The 21188-nt window shown below is 36.4% G+C and overlaps 3 protein-coding genes across 5 annotated transcripts; 2 read left to right on the forward strand and 1 right to left on the reverse strand.

Moving 5' to 3' along the window:
• Positions 1-349: 349 nt before the first annotated feature.
• LOC110893009 lies at positions 350-9032 on the reverse strand. Its single transcript, XM_035977675.1, has 13 exons — positions 8533-9032; positions 8179-8274; positions 7901-8089; positions 6686-6846; positions 6399-6591; positions 2184-2311; positions 1991-2075; positions 1754-1886; positions 1464-1672; positions 1194-1288; positions 918-1109; positions 711-779; positions 350-640 (listed from the first exon to the last, which is right to left on the reverse strand). Exons 9-13 carry the CDS (start codon positions 1609-1611, stop codon positions 443-445), a joined length of 702 nt encoding a protein of 233 aa, XP_035833568.1. The 5' UTR covers positions 1612-1672; positions 1754-1886; positions 1991-2075; positions 2184-2311; positions 6399-6591; positions 6686-6846; positions 7901-8089; positions 8179-8274; positions 8533-9032; the 3' UTR covers positions 350-442.
• A 608-nt stretch (positions 9033-9640) lies between these two features.
• On the forward strand, positions 9641-12277 carry LOC110895181 (queuosine salvage protein). The gene is made up of 7 exons (XM_022142460.2): positions 9641-9852; positions 9937-10080; positions 10804-10902; positions 11112-11188; positions 11326-11434; positions 11518-11846; positions 11944-12277. The coding sequence occupies exons 1-7, from the start codon at positions 9783-9785 to the stop codon at positions 12034-12036; spliced, it is 921 nt and encodes a 306-aa protein (XP_021998152.1). The 5' UTR covers positions 9641-9782; the 3' UTR covers positions 12037-12277.
• A 787-nt stretch (positions 12278-13064) lies between these two features.
• Positions 13065-15282, forward strand: LOC110895182. Of its 3 annotated transcripts, XM_035977677.1 has the most exons (5): positions 13065-13242; positions 13407-13500; positions 13637-14748; positions 14826-14897; positions 15010-15282. In XM_035977677.1, exon 3 carries the CDS (start codon positions 13644-13646, stop codon positions 14601-14603), a length of 960 nt encoding a protein of 319 aa, XP_035833570.1. In that variant the 5' UTR covers positions 13065-13242; positions 13407-13500; positions 13637-13643; the 3' UTR covers positions 14604-14748; positions 14826-14897; positions 15010-15282. The 3 variants fall into 3 exon arrangements, with proteins under 3 accessions (XP_035833570.1, XP_021998153.1, XP_035833569.1); XM_022142461.2 differs by having other exon boundaries at positions 13067-13242; positions 13407-14748; XM_035977676.1 differs by having other exon boundaries at positions 13067-13242; positions 13487-14748.
• The last annotated feature ends 5906 nt before the right edge of the window (positions 15283-21188 follow it).

Consider the following 21188-nt stretch of genomic DNA (forward strand, 5'->3'; position numbering starts at 1 on the left):
GATTTTCTATAAATAAGTATAGAAATGTAACTGAATAGTAAAATTTGACATAATTGCCATATTTCTTAAAATAAATTTAGAGGTGTAAGTGAATATTAAATAATATTATGTTTTAAATGGTTAATGTTCAATTCATGAAAAGTAATTTAGTAATGTTAAAAGTAATATTTAAGTTTGATTTAGTTAGTTTTATATTTTCGCATGATTAAATTACAAAAAAACTAAAGTAATCAACGTACTCTGGTAAAATAATGAATATAACCAAACATCATTGAAAATCAAAAATATTATATCAAACCACAAAATGTCATAATAAAATACGGCAAATCAGAATATGTCTTTAAACATAAAAAAAGTCATAGCATACAAATCAAAATTGCAATACTCAAATACCAAATAATTTGTTTTCTAATTAAAACCACCATTTGCCATATCTCCTTTATCAATTGTGGCTTAGATCTTCGTCAATAGCATTCTTCTCAACACACATTCGAGGCTTACTTGCTGACGACCCCAATCCCTCTTCATTCAAATAAACATCATCAAGGTTACGCTTCATATCAGAAGATGATTGCTTCAAGTCACCCACGTAATCCTTTGAAACAGGTGTGGTGTTATCCCCAGTGTAAGAATCAGCATCCTTAAAAAAATAAACAAATTCTACTATGACAACTTTAAACATACATATAAGTTAATTTTTAAAAAAATACCTTAAAGCATTCACCACCAGTAGATTGGAACTCAGACTGAGTCATACCAAAAGAATCAGATACATCAAGCTGTAAAAATATGGAAAACAACAGAAAATTAGTTGAAGATATTTTAAACAGTTATGAAAGTCAATATATCTATATCTATATATCTATATATATATATATATATATATATATATATATATATATAAAACAATCGCTTACTTGGTCAATTTTGAATTTTTTGTTCAGCTTATCCAAGATGTCTTCATCAGTGGTAACAACTGATATTCCATAATTCTCGACAGCATTGACAATATTAAAGTCAGTTACTTTAATCACGAAAGCACACTTTAGGTTAACCAACGATTCAAATTCAACTGGATATTCTACGGGATTCCCATTTGACTTCAATAACTATATATTACAATTTATATATATAGATAGAATAAATATATAAAAATTTATTTATAATTAATATAAAGTATAAATAACAATAACCTCGTCCTGAATTTGTATAAGTTCCTTTGCAGTTTTCCCAACAAACTTCAACGCCTCATGGTCAAACAATGTAAGTGTCACCGTACCGGTTGAATCTTGAACACGAAACGGTATTTTAAACCTTTAAAATAGTGTTTAAATATTTAAAAAAACATATATATATATATATATATATATATATATATATATATATATGAATATATAATGTAAACGACCTAAGTTGTTGTAGATCCGAACAATAAGTAGAAGTATGAATAACAAACATTTTACCTGGACAGCGGGAAAACTTCTTTTCCATTACAATCCTTGTTAGAACATTGATACAACTTCTCATCTTTAACATCACTTGTTCCATCATCCTTATCATAGGTTTCAAACTTTTGCTCAACTTTGGACTTGCAATAGTTACACACATCATAATACCATATCTTATCTGAAACAATTGCAACGATAGTTCCAACAACGACAACTTTCTTTGGCTGTTTACATAATAAAAGACAAAAATTTCATTAAAATTTTGATAAAATTTAAAATATAAAACATGAAATGTTAATGAAAACCTCTATGATTGATCCAAGATAAGCAATTGGTGAAAAAACATCGTTCTTTAAAAATTCATCTTCCATAGAACACATGATATATGACCCAGCATGGCTACTTGACTCAGTTGAAGCAGCAAGTTTTCCAAGAAACCTATTCAACAGTTTCAATAAAAACAAATGTTTAATCAATAAAAAATAAAAACAATTCGAAAACATGATAAAAATTAAAAAATATGTTTACATAATATGACTTACTTTTGCTTGAACAATAGCATGTCATCAAAATTGTCGTTAATGAAAAGTCGTGAACCATTAAAGTTATTAGAAAAACCCCATTTACCTATTGTCAGGTAAAAAAAAAAACTAAACAATAAATAAAATATATGTAAAGTAATAACATCTACATACATTGTACTATGAGGTAAGTAATGTGGTATGAGTTAAATACCTTTGTATGTCTTAACAGCACCAAAATGGACAACAACGACAACATGTGCTTCACGCTTTTCACTAACCATGTAAGAATACATGTCCTTAGCGTAATCATCCTAAAGAGTTTAATCGATCTGAACATCTCTACAATGTAAGATAACAAAAAATTATAAGTTTAACAACATTTTTTTTAATTTATATATTATAAACAAACGCAATACGATTACAAACTAATGACAGGTAGACGAGCAACAAGCTGTGCCGCTACCCCTTTCTGAATAGCAAACCCTACCCTGCTAAACACAAAATTCTGCCCCTTAACATGTGCGGTGTTACTGCTTACCACCTATTGAACCCGCTTTAGGAACCGCACCGCGTCAGGGGCGAGAGCGCCAAATGTATCGAAAGCGAACGGGATGAACACGTGCTGATTCTCGAGGCAAGCTTTTTCGTGTTTAGCTACTTTGCCCGCCTCTGCCTTGGTTATCGCCTGTCCCGCCACAAACCCGTGGTCCCTTAGCCCAACGAGGGAGGACACACCTGTCAAATCGACACACGCGTGTTTCCCTCCTTCCCATCCAAAAACAAGAATGTCAGCGGGCCGTAGCGTAGATCTACCTTCTAATGGATCAGTCAAGAAGTTCACCGGAGCTTCCTTTTTTGCCGAGATCCCTGCTCGCTTAAGGACATCATACAGCACATCTCGAACTAAATCATGTCGATATTTAAAGCCCGGTAATTCTTTGCAATGTACTGCATGCTCCCCAAAAGAATCCAAGCAACACTTCCGACATACAGGACACGGGTCATCAACCGGGAAAAGGGGTATCATTAAACGGTACTTGAGGATAGCCCGGTATTCCACAACCGACATACATTGCCCTAAACCTTCGATGGAAACAACAGACAGGAAATCCTGAGCATGGGGGGCTCGCAAACACTCAAACACGGCTCGCTGGCGAGGGGAAAAGGCATACTTCTCTTCAACTGTCTTAACGATTTCGCCATATAAGGCATTCGCCAGAATTTTCTGAGCTTTAATGGGGGCGGTGTCTTTAATGTAGAAACCGCCAAGATCAAGATCAGGAAGAGAACTATGCAGATTGTCCAACGCACCCTTGTAATCAGAATCCAACAGCTCTCCCCCACATTCGCGAAGGATGTGGTCTTGAAGAACCCAAGATTGGGCCCTTGAAGCCACAAAAGCGTAGGAAGATGCATCCTCAGCTGAGCAAATCCCAAGCCCCCCAAAACGTGTCGGGAGGGAAGCTAACCTCCATTGTAGGTCCCCGAAAAAGGCACCCCCACAAACAACAATTTCCTCAATCGCATTCCGAAGCCCTTTGTCAAAAACAGAGACGGCTTCCCCGACATAAGAAGGCTGACACGTTCTAAGCCCAAACAGCAGTTTAGCAACCCCCATACACGAACGAAGCAGGAGGAGTTCGCTCTAAGGGTCCTTAAGGCTTTTGAGGCATCCCATCAGCTCAACCGCACATTTGGCTCTTTTGAGGGCCAAACCACTAATAAACTGCCCATCTCTACTGATAGCACCACCCAAGAGGTTCACACCATGCACCGGCCTACCAATCTCCCGCGGGAATAAACCCTCCTGCGTCTTCACCCCGTCGCATGTAGGCCAACAAACTTCAGTTTTTTTAATGTTGAGAAGGAGGCCCAAGGAGGGGCCCTCCACTCTAATGATGTCTAAAGCCTTGGCAACCTGAGTAGCATCTCCAATAATGGTCCCATCATCCAGGTACCAGGCGTGAAAAAGAAGCTTACAACGATCTCTGATTCGGAGAACAAGAGGGTGTAAAACAAGGGCAAAAAGAAGAGGCCCTAAAGGATCCCCTTGCTGAACCCCCGTGGAAGACCAAATATAATCATTCCCCACATAAAGCCTAGCTGGTTGCCCGTATAAAAAATCAACCCAAGCAGAGATGGATGGACACATTTTCCTTACCTCATTTAAAAGAGCAGTTCTATCCACAAGGTTAAAGGCATTCGAGAAATCGACGGTAAGCATAGCCAACGACCCGTCTCGGTGGTGCGCATTTAAGAGCCTGTTCGCACTATGAAGAAGCACCTCAGCCGCATTAGGAACCCCGACCCCAAACTGAAAGTCGCCAAGATATTTGACCATATCCTTCCCCACCCCCTTCATCGCTACCTTGGAGACCACTCTCCTCCAGATCGAACCCACTGCAATAGGTCTAATCCCATTATCGGGCTTGAGAAGGGGCGTAAGAGGAGCAGATGCAACAAACTCCGCCAAACTCCTCGGACACCCCCCTCGCAAAAATAGGTTAACCACAGCTGAAATCGCCCTGAGTAGGCTAACCGCAATCACGGACCCTTCACCACAAAGGGCGTCCAAAAGGTGTTGAGTCCTCAAACCATCTCTCCCACATGACGTCCCTTTCGGGAAGGATTTGATACACCCAAGCACACTGTCGGTCTCCGCTACAAGGTGAGGATCTGACGGAAGGAAAGCGGGCATGGTTGGAGGGGGCATGCACGGGTGTTTATCCACGAGAGCCTTCATAGTTTTCTTATCATGTGGCGCGACCCCAGAAGAACAAAGGACCTTAACTGCAGCGGTAAAATGCCCATCGACAACCTTACGTAAACACTGCTTGACATTAGAACTCACATCCTCGCTTTTTTTTTCCAGACATTTTCTTAAAACCCTCCGGACCCTCCTTCACAGGTTGAGCAAACAAAGACTGAATGAGAATGCCAAACCCCTCACGGTCACCCCATTGGGACAACGCCCGTTGTATACTGAGACATTGACCATTTTTCCTGTTGTCCGACCTCTTATCCTGGCGGCTAACCGGCGTAAATACACGCAAGGTACACCGAGGTAATAGCAGAAGTCGAATCCATGCATCAACCGAATCAGGCATAGCCACCACATTATCCAAAGCTATGGTTAAGGCTTGGGCAAACGCCATGCGGCAACTAAAGGGGATGCTCTTAACAGTTTTAATAGGAAGAGAGAAAACTCGTTCAAGTAGAGCAACATCAACACATACCTCTCCAGATGGGGAAACCTCTGATACGGTACACGGCCTAGGGACACCTACAATAAAACCCATTTCACCCACTTCCGTTGGCACAAAGGAACCACCCGATCTTCATGGTGACACCCCCGCCGGAAAGAATGAAGGCACATGCACTCCCAACATAACCATTGTTCAGACAACCTAAGGGCTTCACAAACAGAGGTAAAAAGATTAGGGTCTTCAGCAATGGCACGCCTCAAATTATCTTTCCTATCATCCGAACCAAAATGGTGACATTTAATATGAATCATAAGCCTTGGGATCCCCTTAGACCCAGCAACCCCATCGGGGCAACAATGGAACCCCTTGAAGGGGCAAGGCCAAAAACCATTCGACATGGCCCAAAAGAAAAAGCGAAATGAGAACAACTTCAACAAGACACTTAGGCAATGTCTCCAACCCAAAACAAGAAGAAAAAACGGAACTAGGACTCACACCCGACGGTTCAAAGGTCTTTTGAACCCGGGCTCATTGAAAATTTACTCTGAGCCTTTCATCGAACACCTTGTGGGCGCAAACCCCACAAGGAAACGAGCACCCCACCTCTCTCTATAATACGAAACGAAACTGGGAAAAAAATATCGAAGTGGGATTGTAAAGGAGATTGCAAATGTTATCACTCACTACTGATTAAATCAATCGTGACACAACAAGATCAAAATATATCAATAAAAGCAAGCAATTAATATCATCTGATTACAAAATTGAACGAAAATGACATCGAAATCGGAAAAAAAAGTGGATTTGTGATTGTAGCGATGGAGATCATTATAGCGATTTGGGGAAATCAAAGCAAAGGAATCTTATGGGGAAGACGAAAAGAGAATAGTACCGATTTAAAAAACAAAGACAATTTATGAAAATTTTTTACTCAAGATCTTGAAGCTTAAGATTAAGGCATTTCCCTTTACTACCATCCTTTTTGTTGGTCTCCTCGATATTATAACAAACACCAACTAACCAATGAAATCTAGCAAAAATATAAAATACATGTCAGCCTATATAAGAACATAAAAAAAATAAAAAATCCGAAAACAAATATTATGGTATATAAAGTTTGTAAAAGTAATTAAAAACTAACATACCTACTGTCGTACCCTCTTTTATTTTCTGTGACAGAACAACATTAAAATCAACAAAATTGAAAACATACTGCGAACCTTCTCATTTATTGCACTTTTCCACAAACGTATGATAGTAAAAAGATAGCTTCTGATTGTTAGGAACAATCTTGAAAAATGCAGTGTTCGCAGCAAGAGATGGCCGTTTTATGATAAGGCATTCATTAACATTAAGATGCCTTTCAAACTTTGAAAATAGCTTATGCAAGCAAGATGCTTGAATCTTGGTACCCTGTCGGTAAATACAGAAAAACATTAAAAGGATATCTTAAAATGCAATGAAAATCATTATAATTAAAAATAAAAAGAATAAATCATTAATTTACCATTTCATCCATCAGTATCATATCTATACGATACGTCTCTCTTTCATTAGCTCTCATCTTCTTCCTCCACAAACTAACAATTTTAACCTTGATAGTGTAGTTTGTGCTAAGAGCATCGATATCGTTCAGCAAGGTGATCTGACCTTCGTTTTCCATTGTAGCTAAGATGAAATCAAATAAATGAGTAGGGTGTTGCAAAAATATTAGTCTGCCTTAAACAGAAAACAATTGATCTATTTATATCAAATTATAAAATCGTAATATTTTTAGTAATATAGTATGAATATTTCTAATCAAAATAAACCTCCTTTTTAAAATACAATAAATAAGGAAACTGGATAACTTATAATTAGATAAACCGAATTAACATAAATGAAAATTTTAAAAAATGGAAACTGTACATGTTAATTATATAACATCGGGATTCACTTTACGATTTTAAATATTATCTACAATTATTAACGTAAAAATTTTATATTTGTAATTTTTCTATAATCGACAACCTTTACTAAAATATAAAAAATAGATTTTTCAAATTTTTTTTGAATAATCAGTTTCCATAATTATAAGTTTGAATTTATAAAGGACGAAATAATATGATTAATGACTTGCAAAGTAAGAACGAAATATTGAAATTGCAACAAATTAATTGACAGTAGACTTTCTATAATAAAAATGAATATAAAGTGGGTTATTTATGTTAAATCTTATATAAAAAACTTATAATGTAGCATTTCACAACTATAATGCAAGTTTAAAAATAGACAATCATAGTGTTATATATCTAGATAGAGATTATTGATAAAAAATGGGATACAAATTATTTTAAATCATCTTAAATGCTTAATTGATTAAGATAAAAATGTGTTTTATATACTTTTTGAAGAAATTATTAAAATCATTATAATTAGTTAAGGATTTATAAAATTTAACAAATGACTGTTTAACAAATACATTAAAGTTTGAAGACATGAAAAATGATTGGTTAAAAGGACAATTAATATATAAAAAAATGTAATAAATTAAAATTCATAACCAAAACAAATGTCAATAACGAAGAAAACCATATAAAAAGTTAATAACTAAAAGATGAAAGGCAAAAAACATGCCGTAAATGTCATATATCTAATGACTACGCCTAGCGTAAGGTACAACCAGATCAACACTCAACACCTGGTCATTTTCATCAAAAGAATAGTGAACCGTGTCACGGACCTTAATTCTAGCAGCTTACATGAACTTCTTCCAACCGGTTAACGCGTATCGCCAACCTCCATCGCTTTTTCTTTCACGTCTGGTACCGTTAGTAAATTGTTGTGGCGGATCCAGATGCATAAGCCTAACGGTGATATCTCTTAAACCTTCATCAAGTCTAGCCATTCGTGAAACGGGATCTGGAATCCTCTGTATTGTTGTAAAAATAAAATGAATAATAAATATGAAACTAAAAGAACAATGTTTTGTAAGAAACAAAAAACGATATTAAAACTTACAAAATAACGTTCACCAGCCATACGAACAAAAAGACGAATACCACCATGTATTTGTTCAGCAACTTCATTTTCAACATCGGTAGGTGCAACTTCAGCCTGCAAATTCATAAATTACATAAACAGACTTATAGAAACATTGACTAATTACATAAACAGACTTATAATTTCAAATTCATAAATTATAAATTAAGCTTAATAAAAACATTACTCTATTTCTATTTAAACCATATTTTTAAAAAGAGACATAAAATTATCTTTAAAGCAAAATTGAAAAATTTATAACTGAGAATATTATTAATTAAAAAAACAAAACATAACGGAAAACATAAAAAAAAGTAGATTGTTTTATCTAACCTCTGTTGCTTGAACAATGGTGGAATTCCGATTGTTATGATAGAATTAAGGATTCACATGTAAAAAAAATTCAAGAAAAATCAGTAACTGCGATAAATATGGTCGGATATACAGAAACAAAGACCTTCTTTGAAACAAAAATCAACAAAAACATCAGATCTAGATTTTAGTTTTTAAAAACAGTAAACATGTTCAATCCGTTAGATTAAAGATGAATCCTACATAAACAACAAAGTAAAACAACATACCTTCAAGATTTATGGTCGGATCTTCAAAAATCAGACCAAATAAGAAGTTAATAGAAGCACAAACAATGTTTATAAATTTAACTTTATATAGAAATGAATAACATAAAATCTAAAGCCGATCTTGATTCAGAGCATATAATAACAAATATTTAGATTGAATTTAGTGTATTTACCTGTGATGTTGACCTAATTTTTGTAAGGTTTGTGAGAAGATAACCGATTGTATGTTCTGAAGGAAGAGAGAAGAAGGAAAAGTTGAGGTCGGAATGAATGAGAGATAAGAAAATAAAGTAGGTTATAAATGATCCGAATATATGTAAAAGGTGTATTAGGAAACAAAAAACCTGACCCACAGCATTCCGGATCCCGCGTCCATTTTCTAAAAATCTTGATTGATGAAGGCATTTGAGAATTCCCTCCTAAACTCAATAAAATAAGTTGCCACATCAGCAAAATTGTCCCAAATCCAATGCCACCTAGCCCACATCACATCTCATTTATATATATATATATAGAGATAGAGATGTTACACGTTGCCTATGGTCTCGTGGGCCTAGGCCATTTTTCGTATCCATATTGACATATTGTCGGTGCATAGTGACACAGTGGCCATTGGTCCGAAGGTGGTTAGATGTGAACATAAAAACCTGAAATAAACTCTTTTTGACAGCTACAAACTAAAAAAAAATGTAAAGAAAAATAGTAAATTACATTTGAGTCCCAGAGTTACAAAACTGTTGATACAGTCCCAATGTGACTACAGTTGAGTTTTGCGGAATTGCGGGCCCAAAACCAGTCAAACCTACCTCGTGACTCAACAACTAACTAAACCCGGCCCGGTTTTCACGTGTGGGAAACATGAAATTTCAAAAACGATGGAGTGGGTTACAATCGTCCCCTTCTAGACACTTCACCCTTACCCTGCACCTTCTCTTCATATATCATCATCATCATCATCAATAACCGTTGGTTCTGGTTCATTATCCCTACGCCGCAGCCGCCATGGAAGAAGTTAGGGCTACCTCCGCTTGGGTCGCTTCTCATTCTTCTCACGTCACTGTCGATTCCCAAGGTATCCTTTATTATTTCCTAACGTTTTTATTATTATTATTATTTGGAATATCTGTTGTTGTGTTTATGCATTTGTTTTGTGCAGGCATTGAGAAAGTGGTGGAAAGTGTGGAGAATTCGATTCCGAAAGTGGAATGGAATTACGAAGGGATTCATTACTTTGATAATGGTCCTTTAACTGTTCAGTATTTGTTTGTTTTGGATGCTCTCAATTTCTGCTTTTGGCCAGGTAATAAATATTGCTTCTTTTGCTATTCAGGTTTTAATTTATACCCTAACTATTATTATTATTTTGTATGCCAATAATAATATAGAAGATGTGGTCTTGCATATGACAATAGTTTAGATTATTATTGATGGGAAAAAGTCTTATACGCGAGTAAAAGTAGTCGTGTACACGCGTGATTTATTTCTGACATGACTATATAGCTATAATAGTATGATACAAGTATACAACAAAAAATGATTAGTTTGGTGGTTTTCTCAATTTTTTTATATTTGGTCGAGACAGAGAGATACATGCGATTGCTTTAAAGCGAAAATTCGTGAAGCTATGTGTTGGTGTCAATTGAAAAGCTTTTTTTTTTTTTTTTCAAAAGAAGAATTCACATCGAGATAGTTGGTAAACGGGCAACAAGTTGCGCCGCTACCCCTTTTTGAATAGCAAAACTAAGTCTTTTAAAAACTACGTCCATAGATCTCGGGGTCATAACATTACTATGCATGACCCTTTCAACTCGACTAAGTAGGTCCACAACATCTGGCGCCAGAAAACCAAAAGAAACAAAAGCAAATGGGATAAAAAGCTATTGTAATTATTTGTTCATTACACTTCTTGATATGAAATTTTATCAGCATTAGAGTATATACTTAAATTAACTGATTGTATGTTTTATAGTTTTTGTTATATTTTGTCTTTTGACATTTTTCTTGGTTGCTAATTGGATATTAGACAAGGACTTAAACTATGATGATTTGGCTTCGGGTTTGAAAGAAGCTCTTCAAAATGACAAGACTGTGTTTGATGCTGATCGACTTCAGAAGTACACCGGTAATACTCTTGAATCTTTTGTAATTTCTGAAAACTTGACCAGTTGATTATGTTCTTGAGTATTGACCAAGTTTGTCGCACATACGTCCACTGGTGTTATCTCTGAAAACTACTTCTACATAGCAATGCTTGTTGGTAAAATTGGTATGAAGTGGTTATTTTCTTAAAGAAAGGCAGTAATGATTGTTTAACCTCGTGGTTATTGTCAGGCCCTGAGTTGCGTGAACTGTTGAAATGGCCAAGACCTCTCCCTTTAGAGGATGAACGAGTTCGCTTGATGCACGAGGTATATATTACAGTTTCATCATGATTTGCAGATTCTATACGAACCTGCACTGCACTAGTTGTGTGTATATGTATACTGTATATATGTATATGTGTGTTGTATACCAAAGTAACTACTAACCAAAATTATGGGATTAGGTTGGGTTTGAGCTGGAGAGAAGCTTTGGGGGAAAAGCATCAAACATAGTGGAGAGTTGTGGAAAATCGGCTGTTAAGCTTGTTTCTATTATCGCACGTCATTTTCCTGGTACCCATTTTCATACTTTTTGATCAACTAATATGAATTAACAATGAAATAGACGCTGAATGTGAGTTACTAAAATGGTGTAGGTTTCCGTGACCACACAGTGTACAAAGGTCACCAGGTGTTTTTGTATAAAAGAGCACAAATATTTGCTGCTGATGTATGGGGTGCGTTTAAGGGCGAAGGATATGGAGAATTCAGCGATGTGGGTTCAATCACTATATTTGCAGACTATATTGTCCCTGCAGTGCTTCAGCAGCTTGGAGTATTGAAATATAGTTCAAATTTAGACAGCATTATTAAGGGGAATAAAGAAATTGGTTCAGGGACCGAGGAGGAAGTTGAGTTACGAGCTTGCTCCATATTCGCAGTGGAAAAAATGAGGGATTTGATCCAGAAAAGAACTGGGAAACAGGCAAGTGTTGTTGATTGATAACTATATATGTAGTGTATATATCAAATAAGTAAGACGTCATGTTTACGAAAGTTTTGATGAATGTTTTTGTTTTCAGGTGTTGAGTGTGGAATTGGATCTTTGGTTGTGGGCATATGGCGTTTCAAACCCGTCTCTTCAGCATCATCGTACTTTGTCTATTTATTACTGACGGAGTTAGGTTTTATGCTGCTATAGTTTGTTAGTTGTAATTTACAAAATGTGGCAATTATGTCTAAACTGCGGAGATGCTGAAGTCTAAGCTTTCTTAATTTCATGATATTATGAAATTATGAAACCGTTTCTTTTGCTTATTGTTGTGTTTTTCACTGCAATGAGTGGTTTTGGACAACATGTGGCTGTTATAATGGTTTCCTTTTCATCTTAATGACTTAAAACGTTGGTTTGTGATCCTGATGGTATAGTAAATGGCAGTGTCTGTCAAAAGTTTTCTGGCATTACTAATTTGACACTAATTTTATTAGTTTAAAACCTGTCTACAATCTGCTTGCTACAAGTTTTGACTTCTCAATCCATTTGATATGTTTAGCCTAATGGATTACACTAGCTGTATTTAAATGTTTTTATTAAAATTAGTATTTTTAGCCGTATTTACAAGTTGTGTTAGGATATCAATTTTTAACGTGTTGATCAACGCCACTACACTCTTGCTATCTTAATTCTTTAACTACTTGATATGATATAAAGGTTTTAAAAACCAAATATTTAATTACTCAAATATCACATTTCTAGTTTCAGACCCTTAATTGTGAGAGCTTAGGTGTAATTTTAACATTCGAGATGTAATTGTGTAATTGCTTTTGTTTTGGGTTTCAGATCTTGCTAGACCGCTTTTGTTCTATATTTGTACAGAAGTTTCTTTGTTTAAAAAGAGTTTAACCAACTTTATGTATTAAATAAACAAACAACTATGTAATCCGTGGGGTTGTATGTTATTTTGAGTTTTAGCTTATCTTTATTTTAAAAAGATCTACCTTTAGAGACATTTTTTTCAGATAAATCGATGTAGATTCTCTATCAAATCCGGAAGTTGTATGTTTTTGTTTATTCTAAAGCCTTGCTAGTTTTTTTATAGGAAAGTTGCTATTAAAAAAAATAATAAACAAAACAAGTAAATCTAAGTTTTTGGAAAAATTAAGGTAGAAAGATTGAAGTCAGCACAGCATCTTCATGGTACGTTGACCAGGTACATGTTTGACAGCAGCCAAACATGACCACACCACACCACACCACACCACACAACATACGACTTTGACCCACCTTTCAGGTTCTCACCATTCCACCCAACATCCTTCTTCCGATCTCCATCACTTCCTCCGATCCATCACTTTCCGATCAACCCACTTCCGTCTTTCAGGTAACCCCACTCCCTCTTTCCCCAACATTCTTTTTTATTTCAATCTTCAATTCGCCTTTTTCTTTTTAATAATTAATAACCGTACTTGTTCTGTTCTTTATTATTTTACTCTAAATATGTTTTTAGTTAGTTGTTTTTGATCTTCGTAATGTTTGGTTTGACAGAATCAAGTGACGGAAAGTTTTGTTTGTGTTAACTTCTTCCTAGGGTTTGCTTCATCATTATTCATTTCTGTTTGTTGCAGAAATTCTTAACTCAGTTAAGTCCCGTTGACTATTATTCACAGTATTCAAAAGAATTAATTAAGTTGCAGTGGGAATTTGGATTAGTTTTATTGATGCAGTGGGTGTTGAATACGTTTTGATGATGCTAAGGTATTGAATATTGATAACAGCAATATTATGCCGTCGGTTCGGCGTTTTTCCAGAATCGATACTTTCGAGCTGAAGGTTCAGATCGAAAAGAGGCTCGGTTCACAAAAGGCTGACAAGTACTTCAATCTAGTCACCAGGTATTTAAGTCTTAAGCTCGGGAAATCAGAGTTTGATAAGCTTTGTATCGGTTTAATAGGTCGGGAAAATGTTCGCCTTCACAATGAACTGATCATAGCTATTGTGAAAAATGCTGCTCTTTCGAAAATACCTCCTCAGAAACGTGTGAAGAGTGATGGTCCTTTGCCTTTAAAGGTCCCTAACGGGACCCATCCGGTGACTGATCTTCAGTCTCTATGTGCGTTTCCTCGGTCCCCTAGAAAAGTACGAACACCGAATCTTCGTGAAAGCAAGTTTAAGGACCGAACGGTTCCTTTTTCCCAACATTTGGTAACGACAAAAGTTCAACAACAACAACAACAACAAAGCGCTACTGAGTTGTTTTCTTTGGGTAGCAAACCGCCACTTGAAGTTAATTCTGTTGAAGATGGGGAAGAAGTTGAGCAGGATGCAATAAGTCCCGGTGTTTATAGTAGAAACCCCGTTAGTGCGCCATTTGGCATCACCATCCACTCAAAAGAAAAACGAAAATTACGCATTAATGGTCTAGATTCTGCATACCGTACTGAGACTTGCCATTACAGTGGTCATTTGCCTGCTGCAAATTCTTTAAAGAACAGGTTGAACCACAATTTGCGAGTCGAAGGTTTGGATGTCTCTAGGGATTGTGTTAACTTATTGAATAACGGGTTGGACTGTTTTTTAAAAAGTGTTCTAAAACCGAGTCTGGAGTTAGCCCGCTCAAGATCTTCGCATAGGTCAGGCCCAGGCACACCGTTTTTAGCATCCATGATGGATTTCCGGATGGCAACGGAGGTCAATCCCAAGGTTCTTGGAGAAGCTTCACATATACTTCACAAGAAGTGTTAACATTTGACAGACAGTTCAAGTTGAAGTACTATGTGGTTGGATACTAAGATCATAGTAAAAATTTTGGATGTAGACTGATTAGGTTGTATATACTTGTTTCTGAGACTGGTGAAGTACATGGTTACAAAAAGAGAGCCGTCTGCAGGTAATTCTCGATCTTTAAACCTTTTTTATGGGCAGTCACCTAACCGAGTAACCGTCTTGTGGTGTGCTATCTTGCAGGTTGAAAGTGTGGTTTCTTATATCGTAATCAACCTCAAGTGATATACATATGGGATGCAATCAGATTTTCAGGTAATTAGCCTTGGCCTTAAGCGTTGGCGCTGTACCATACTCTTGTTGTTTAATTTAGTATATGGGTGAAATGTAACTCACCGAAACTAAGTTAAAATATCTGGTTCGACAGGTCTGAAAACCGGACATGCCATTAGTGTGCTCATGGTTGCAGTCTTGCAGAGCAGTGAACCGCTGAAATCTTCATTTAGAGGTTCTTAGCGAGCTTTGGAGAGCATTAGTATGTTTTTTTAGTTTAACATCATACTCGATTTTGGCACGCAAAAGATTATTTACATGCAAGACTTCTGCACTTTCATATGTTTTAGGGTAACAAATGCTTGTTTTGGAACATACTGATTTTTGGTGTTATTAATTATGGTTCATCATATTTTTTGGGGTCAAAGATCATTATGAAGCGTGAGATTTTTAAGCGTAGTTCATATATACATATAGTGCCACTACTTAAAGGTTATGATATTGAACATGACTATGCTATTGAACGATGATGATTATGATATGATTGTATGTTAGAGCTATACATGTTTGTTCATCTCCTGTGTATAGGGGTTATATGATATTCATTCATTAGGTTGGCGGCAATACTTAAAGGTTAAAAGACACTAGTAAGGGAAAAGAAATACTAAGTAGGTTACGAGATGGTCTAAGAAATATCGGATGTCTCGGTAATAACCTTAAAGATTACGCAGCACTAGACATTCTAGGCAAGGTCCTTGCAACAAATACATGGTGGCTATGCAGGTAATTGTAGTATCGACTTGTTGGTTCCTTTGGAGAGCTTGAAACGACAAGATTTTCAACAACATAACACCCTCCAGCTCTAGAATTGTTGAGAAGATATAAGCGAATACGTTCCTCTGGATAAAAAAAAAAATAATAGGACAAATATGGCCTCTTTATAGTGGTCATCTTGGTGTTCTTTTTAATTTATAGTGTTCTTTATTAGCTTTTAGCCTCTTGCTAGGTGCCTTAGTAATAAAATCCTTCGCCGTCTTAAGAAAATAGCCATGTTTGTGGTGGGTACGCGAGGTCACAAGGTTTCTAGTGGTAACACAATGGACCATATAGAATATACTAGGGCGGTAAGCGACAATATTGGTGGTCCTAGACTTGGTACGATGATGAAAATGTTGATCATGGTGTTCCGGATAATATCTAAAGGAAACCATAAACAACAATTGAAACTACAACTTATTGCTTCGAGGCAAGTGATCTCTATCCTTAAAGCAATTTTGCCCTCGCTGTCAATAGAACAATGTGTTTTGGGTTTGTGGTGAATCACTTCCCAAGATACAATGAAGCAACTTGTAATATACCTTATTTATAGGGTATTTGTGAATGGTCACAACCCTTGGAATGAACCAGCACAATGGTTCATTTATAACCATAAATCAACAATCTGTATGAAAACGCTATGCATCATCTAACCGGGACACGATCTGTATGAAACGAATTGCCTGAAGAAAGAAACAATCTTAAAAGAGTATTGTACTATCTTATATGATAACACGTCTCACTTATTTATAGCTAACACTTGAATGTCGACAAGGTTGACATGTATCGTGTGTATATACCAGAGACTTACGCAGTGAGAAGTGGAAAAAGATTATTAAAGAGTAAGGATAAAAGATGACATCTTACTATCTTAGCATTGTCATCTCCTTTTGATGTTTCATTTAAGATATGGTTTTATAACCCCTGATTTTTTTTAGCAAAACAACTAATGATTTGTTATATAATAAATTAATAATGGTTTACTAGCAAACTAAACACTTATAGGCCGCTGCTTATAGGCTCTAAAATCACAACAAACATAAATGATATGGAGTTATGAACATGGATAGTCACAATATATTCATAACATAATATATTCATAACATGATTGAGACTTTTGATATCACGATGAATAAAATTAGCTGCAATATGTCACAATATATTTTCGTGAAAATAACGTTAAAAACGGCGGATGGTTAATCATGCATCATGTGGTGGCGTTGATAGCTGAAAGACACGGGGGTAAATGCACTAATCGGTCTCTGTCCAGATGGTTTGAGTGTTATGTGTCTTAGGTCCAAGGCTTGATACAAAACTACAATCGAGCCGGAGGTCTCTGTCCATATGTTTAGATGTCCTTTTGACTAATCACTAAACCCATGTTTAAGGTTAAAGAAGGAGAGAAATGAAGTTGAGGGACCTTTTGTGATCATAATTAAACTTAATTTGCTTGAGAAATAAGTATCGACTTTGTCAATATACGTACATGATCATTGTGGGTCTTCCAAGTTGAGTGTTCTTGCCAAGATCGAAGGTGTGAGATTGAAGCTTAGCTCATTCTTATCACATTTTGGAGTGTAAGTTAGATTAAACATATCATTTGATAAGTGTTATGGAAATGGTTAACTAGTGTTTTAAAAATGGTCAACTAGTGTTTTGAAAGATTAAAAAGTTCCTTTTGAACCAATGAATCAGGACTGACGATTAAAGTTTTGAAATTGGTAAACGAGCGAACAAATGACGAAGATATGATTTCACGAACTGAAGAATATATGTAAGTTTAGCACGATGCACATTAGTAAGAATTATAAGAATTTCTCTTTAATTAATCGTGGAAAATTTATACAACAATGAAATGATCATCTTCACAGAATCATAGGTTGCTACATAAAGAAGTTTGGGATTTTAGTAATAGAGGACGTTAGTTAAGAATGCGGGGAGTAGGGGCTTGAGTTAGGGGCTTTGTTTAACACGTGACAATTGTGGGCTCCACAAGCTTATGATGAAAAAATGAGAGGTGTGGTGTGGCATGACTTAGCTTGGCGTGGCCAGCTATATGATTTTTTTTTTAAATTAAAGTAGCCAACCAAAGAGGGTCATATTGAACCAGCCAACCAAAGCCAGCCAAGTCACCCTACCCCCCGCCCCCTGCCAGACTGAATAACCACGCCTAAGGGGCCACGCCATGCCCAACTATCACTCGGAGTGAAGCAGCTGGTGTTGAAGGCCTTCCCCCACCCAACCAACGCCCCCACTCCCCACAGTCTAACAAATCCCATGTAATATAAATATGCTGCCATAATAAAAAGTAAAAAAAAAAAAAAACTATGTTTGTTGTATAAATGCTGAATTTGGTGCCAATAAGCTAGGTTAATACTTTTCACCATCTACTATCTTGACATCTCATATAGAAGAAGCAACAAATATGTGATCAGTTCAGCAACCTCTCTTCCACCTCTTGATCAAGGACCAATTCACATGTTACACATGAATTATTTTTCTTATGTCTATTTGATTTTGTAGTAGTAGTTAAGAGTTGTTACAACAAAAATCATTACTTTATGGTAATGACTTTTAAGTATAAAGGCGGAAATCATATATGCTACATGTCCAAGCCTCCAAGGGGTTATCATGAGCGAAAGAGTTCAAAAGTTAAGACACTTCTTTTTAATCCTTGACAACTTAAATTATGTGCTTCCAACAACACATAATTTTCCCAATATCATCCAAGCTTTTGTTACAGCTAATTATTATAATGTTTTGTTTTTACGTTCATATTTTTTTTAATGGCAAGAAACGACGTGTCAACCACCGTGACACCGGGCGCTGTGGCCAAGGTCGACTACTCGACCGCCGCCAGCCCCTTGGCTCTCCCAGATGTGCGGAAACCCGACATCCACCCGCCCGAAGGCACGACAGTGGAATAATCGGTAAAACCTCGCCTCCCATCCAAGTCGAACCGGCGGCACCCGTATTCGTCATTCACCTGGATGCCGCAGAAAATAATGGGGAGAGTGGGAGTCGAACCTTGGTCACAAGGAACACCAAGTCTTTTCCCAACTACTCCACTACTACCCCATTGGCGTTTTTACATTCATATAATCACCTAAGGGTGTAAGGAGTGGTTAAACACCTTAGAGTGGCAAACTAAAAAAATCAACCAATCAGAGTGCGCCACGTCAATCAGTGAAAAGTGTTTAGACTTTGCTGAAAAATGTTGACAATGGTTTAGACACTTGCTGAAGTGGTAAACTTTTTCTTTTTTATTTTCTGTTTTTTTTTTTAATTTAAGATAAAATGGAAAAAACATCAAACTTTTATAAATAAAAATAAAGCATTATATTATAAATAAAATCTAAGTTTAAAAAAACTAAAAATCACAAGGCCATCCATATTTTTTTGCGATCTCACGTTTTCTAGCGAGTATGATTTCCAACATCGCAGGGTGAACATTGTCGGTAGGCCGATTAAACGTCTCCAAGTCCTTGTCGTACATTGTTTGTCGCAACGCCTCTCGTTGCTCATTCGCCAAGGTCAAGTATTTTTCTTCTCATATACGTTTAATTTCCATTATCTCTTTTTTATGGCCTTGTACTCTTGGATCTTCGTTTCTTGAAGATGACCCTTTGTCCTTTTTCTCTTTTATCGTTTGCCTTCTTGGCGAGGGATCCTCGTTTATGTCGGGAATACCGAATCCGCTCGAGACTTCGACATTCGGTGTATCCGCTCTATAATTTCCTGAATCCGAAGGCTTTCTTTTTCGACTCGAGCCGGAGCTTTCTTCACCCAACAAGGGTACCGACTACCACTTTTGATTTGTTCTAACAATCTCCCAAGCCGCAATATGAGCAAAATCAATTTTTTCTTTGCCTTTGTAATCCTCTAGCGTTTGCTTCATTACAAAAGCATCGTCACTCCCGCTAGGACGTAAACGATCATAAAATAATAAATTATCAACAACTTAATCCAAATACTTAATTAAAAAATAAACCGTATATAAATAATAAAGTATACCGCTTGATGATATAGACCGTTGAATGTGTTCAGTTTTGTTTGCATCGTGATCCATTTTGATCGAACTTGGTGGTGGGTTCGGTTACTTCCTCCGACCGTTTGATTGAAGTGGTTTAGAACTTGCTTCCAAAACCCATCCGTCTTTTGTTGATTGCCTTTCTTTTTATTCAAAGTGTAATGAACAAAAGCCTTTGCCAGTGCCTCTTCTTGTTTAGGCGTCCAACTTTCCCGTTTCGCTTTTACTTTTCTTTCCGGTGCGGCTTCATTTTCGTTCACGGGATTTTCTTGAACCGCAACATCTTCATCCTCGTCATAATGTTGTTCTTGGGTATCCGACACGAACTCTTCATCGGAGTCATTTTGTATGTCTCTCGGTGATTGTGAGCTTGGGGTTTGAAAAGTAAACGGGTCAAAAGCATTTTGGGTATCTAGGGAGTAATCATAATAACCGGGTCGAACCATCGTCAGACCGTGTTGCATCCAATTTTGGAGGGGTTGGCTATCATAACCGAAAGGTTGATGCATAGGTTGGTTAAAATAAAATGGAAGTTGGGTTTGATTCGCAAACCCAAGGTGGGGATGAAACGGCACACTAGAACCACCCGAACCACCGCGTTTATCTTGAGCCCTCGCCTTCGAACCGGACCCTACCATTTTTTTCTTGCCTTCACCTTTGTTTGAGTCTTCCATTTTTTTGAAAAGATTTGAAAGAATGAGTGTGAAATGTAGTAAAAATGGATGTTGAGTTTGTTTGGTGAAAATGAAAAAGATTTTGTGTAATTTATAAAGGTAAAAAATGATTTTTTTTATTAATGCCAACGGCATTATAGCCGTTTGAAATGAGATTCCCGAGCGGCATTTGGTCACCGCGTGTGCAACGAAACCGAGCGGCAAAGGGGTCGACGACGATGTTACCGCCCGGCAAAAGCCTTTGCCACTCTCCTTTGCCACTCCCCTTTGCCGCACCACACCAGACACCCTAATTAAGTTATGTGCCAATAACAACCCAAACATACTCATTGAAAATATCATATGGACAACGATATGTTCAATCAATCATTCTCCTTTTTAAGCTATTTTAATTTTTAACTACACATTATCATTATAACAGTCATCATTTATCTTTAAAGACAATCCGAGTGACCTCCATGTGTCTGTTTGGAGCCATGTAAGTAATAAGTTATTACTAACAACGCTTAGAAACATAAACAAAAGCGGTACTTTCATTAAAGATAGTTTAAAATGGAAAAGATGTTACATGGGAATGATAGCATCACGCTTGTAACCTAAACTTATATAAAATTAAAACATTATTTATTTATAGCTAAAGACCAAAATATCCCTATAAATGTATTTAGATTCGAGGTGCCATCCTTTGTCATCATTATCCAAATTAGGGAAATTAAGTAATAGTTAGTCTCTGTCATTTGTTTCATGATATATCCCGTGAATCATGCATATTTTTTATACTTAAAAAGAAAAGAATAATTGAGTGCCATAAAA

The sequence above is a fragment of the Helianthus annuus genome, chromosome 9 (assembly GCF_002127325.2).
Source record: "Helianthus annuus cultivar XRQ/B chromosome 9, HanXRQr2.0-SUNRISE, whole genome shotgun sequence".
NCBI classification, from domain to species: domain Eukaryota; kingdom Viridiplantae; phylum Streptophyta; class Magnoliopsida; order Asterales; family Asteraceae; genus Helianthus; species Helianthus annuus.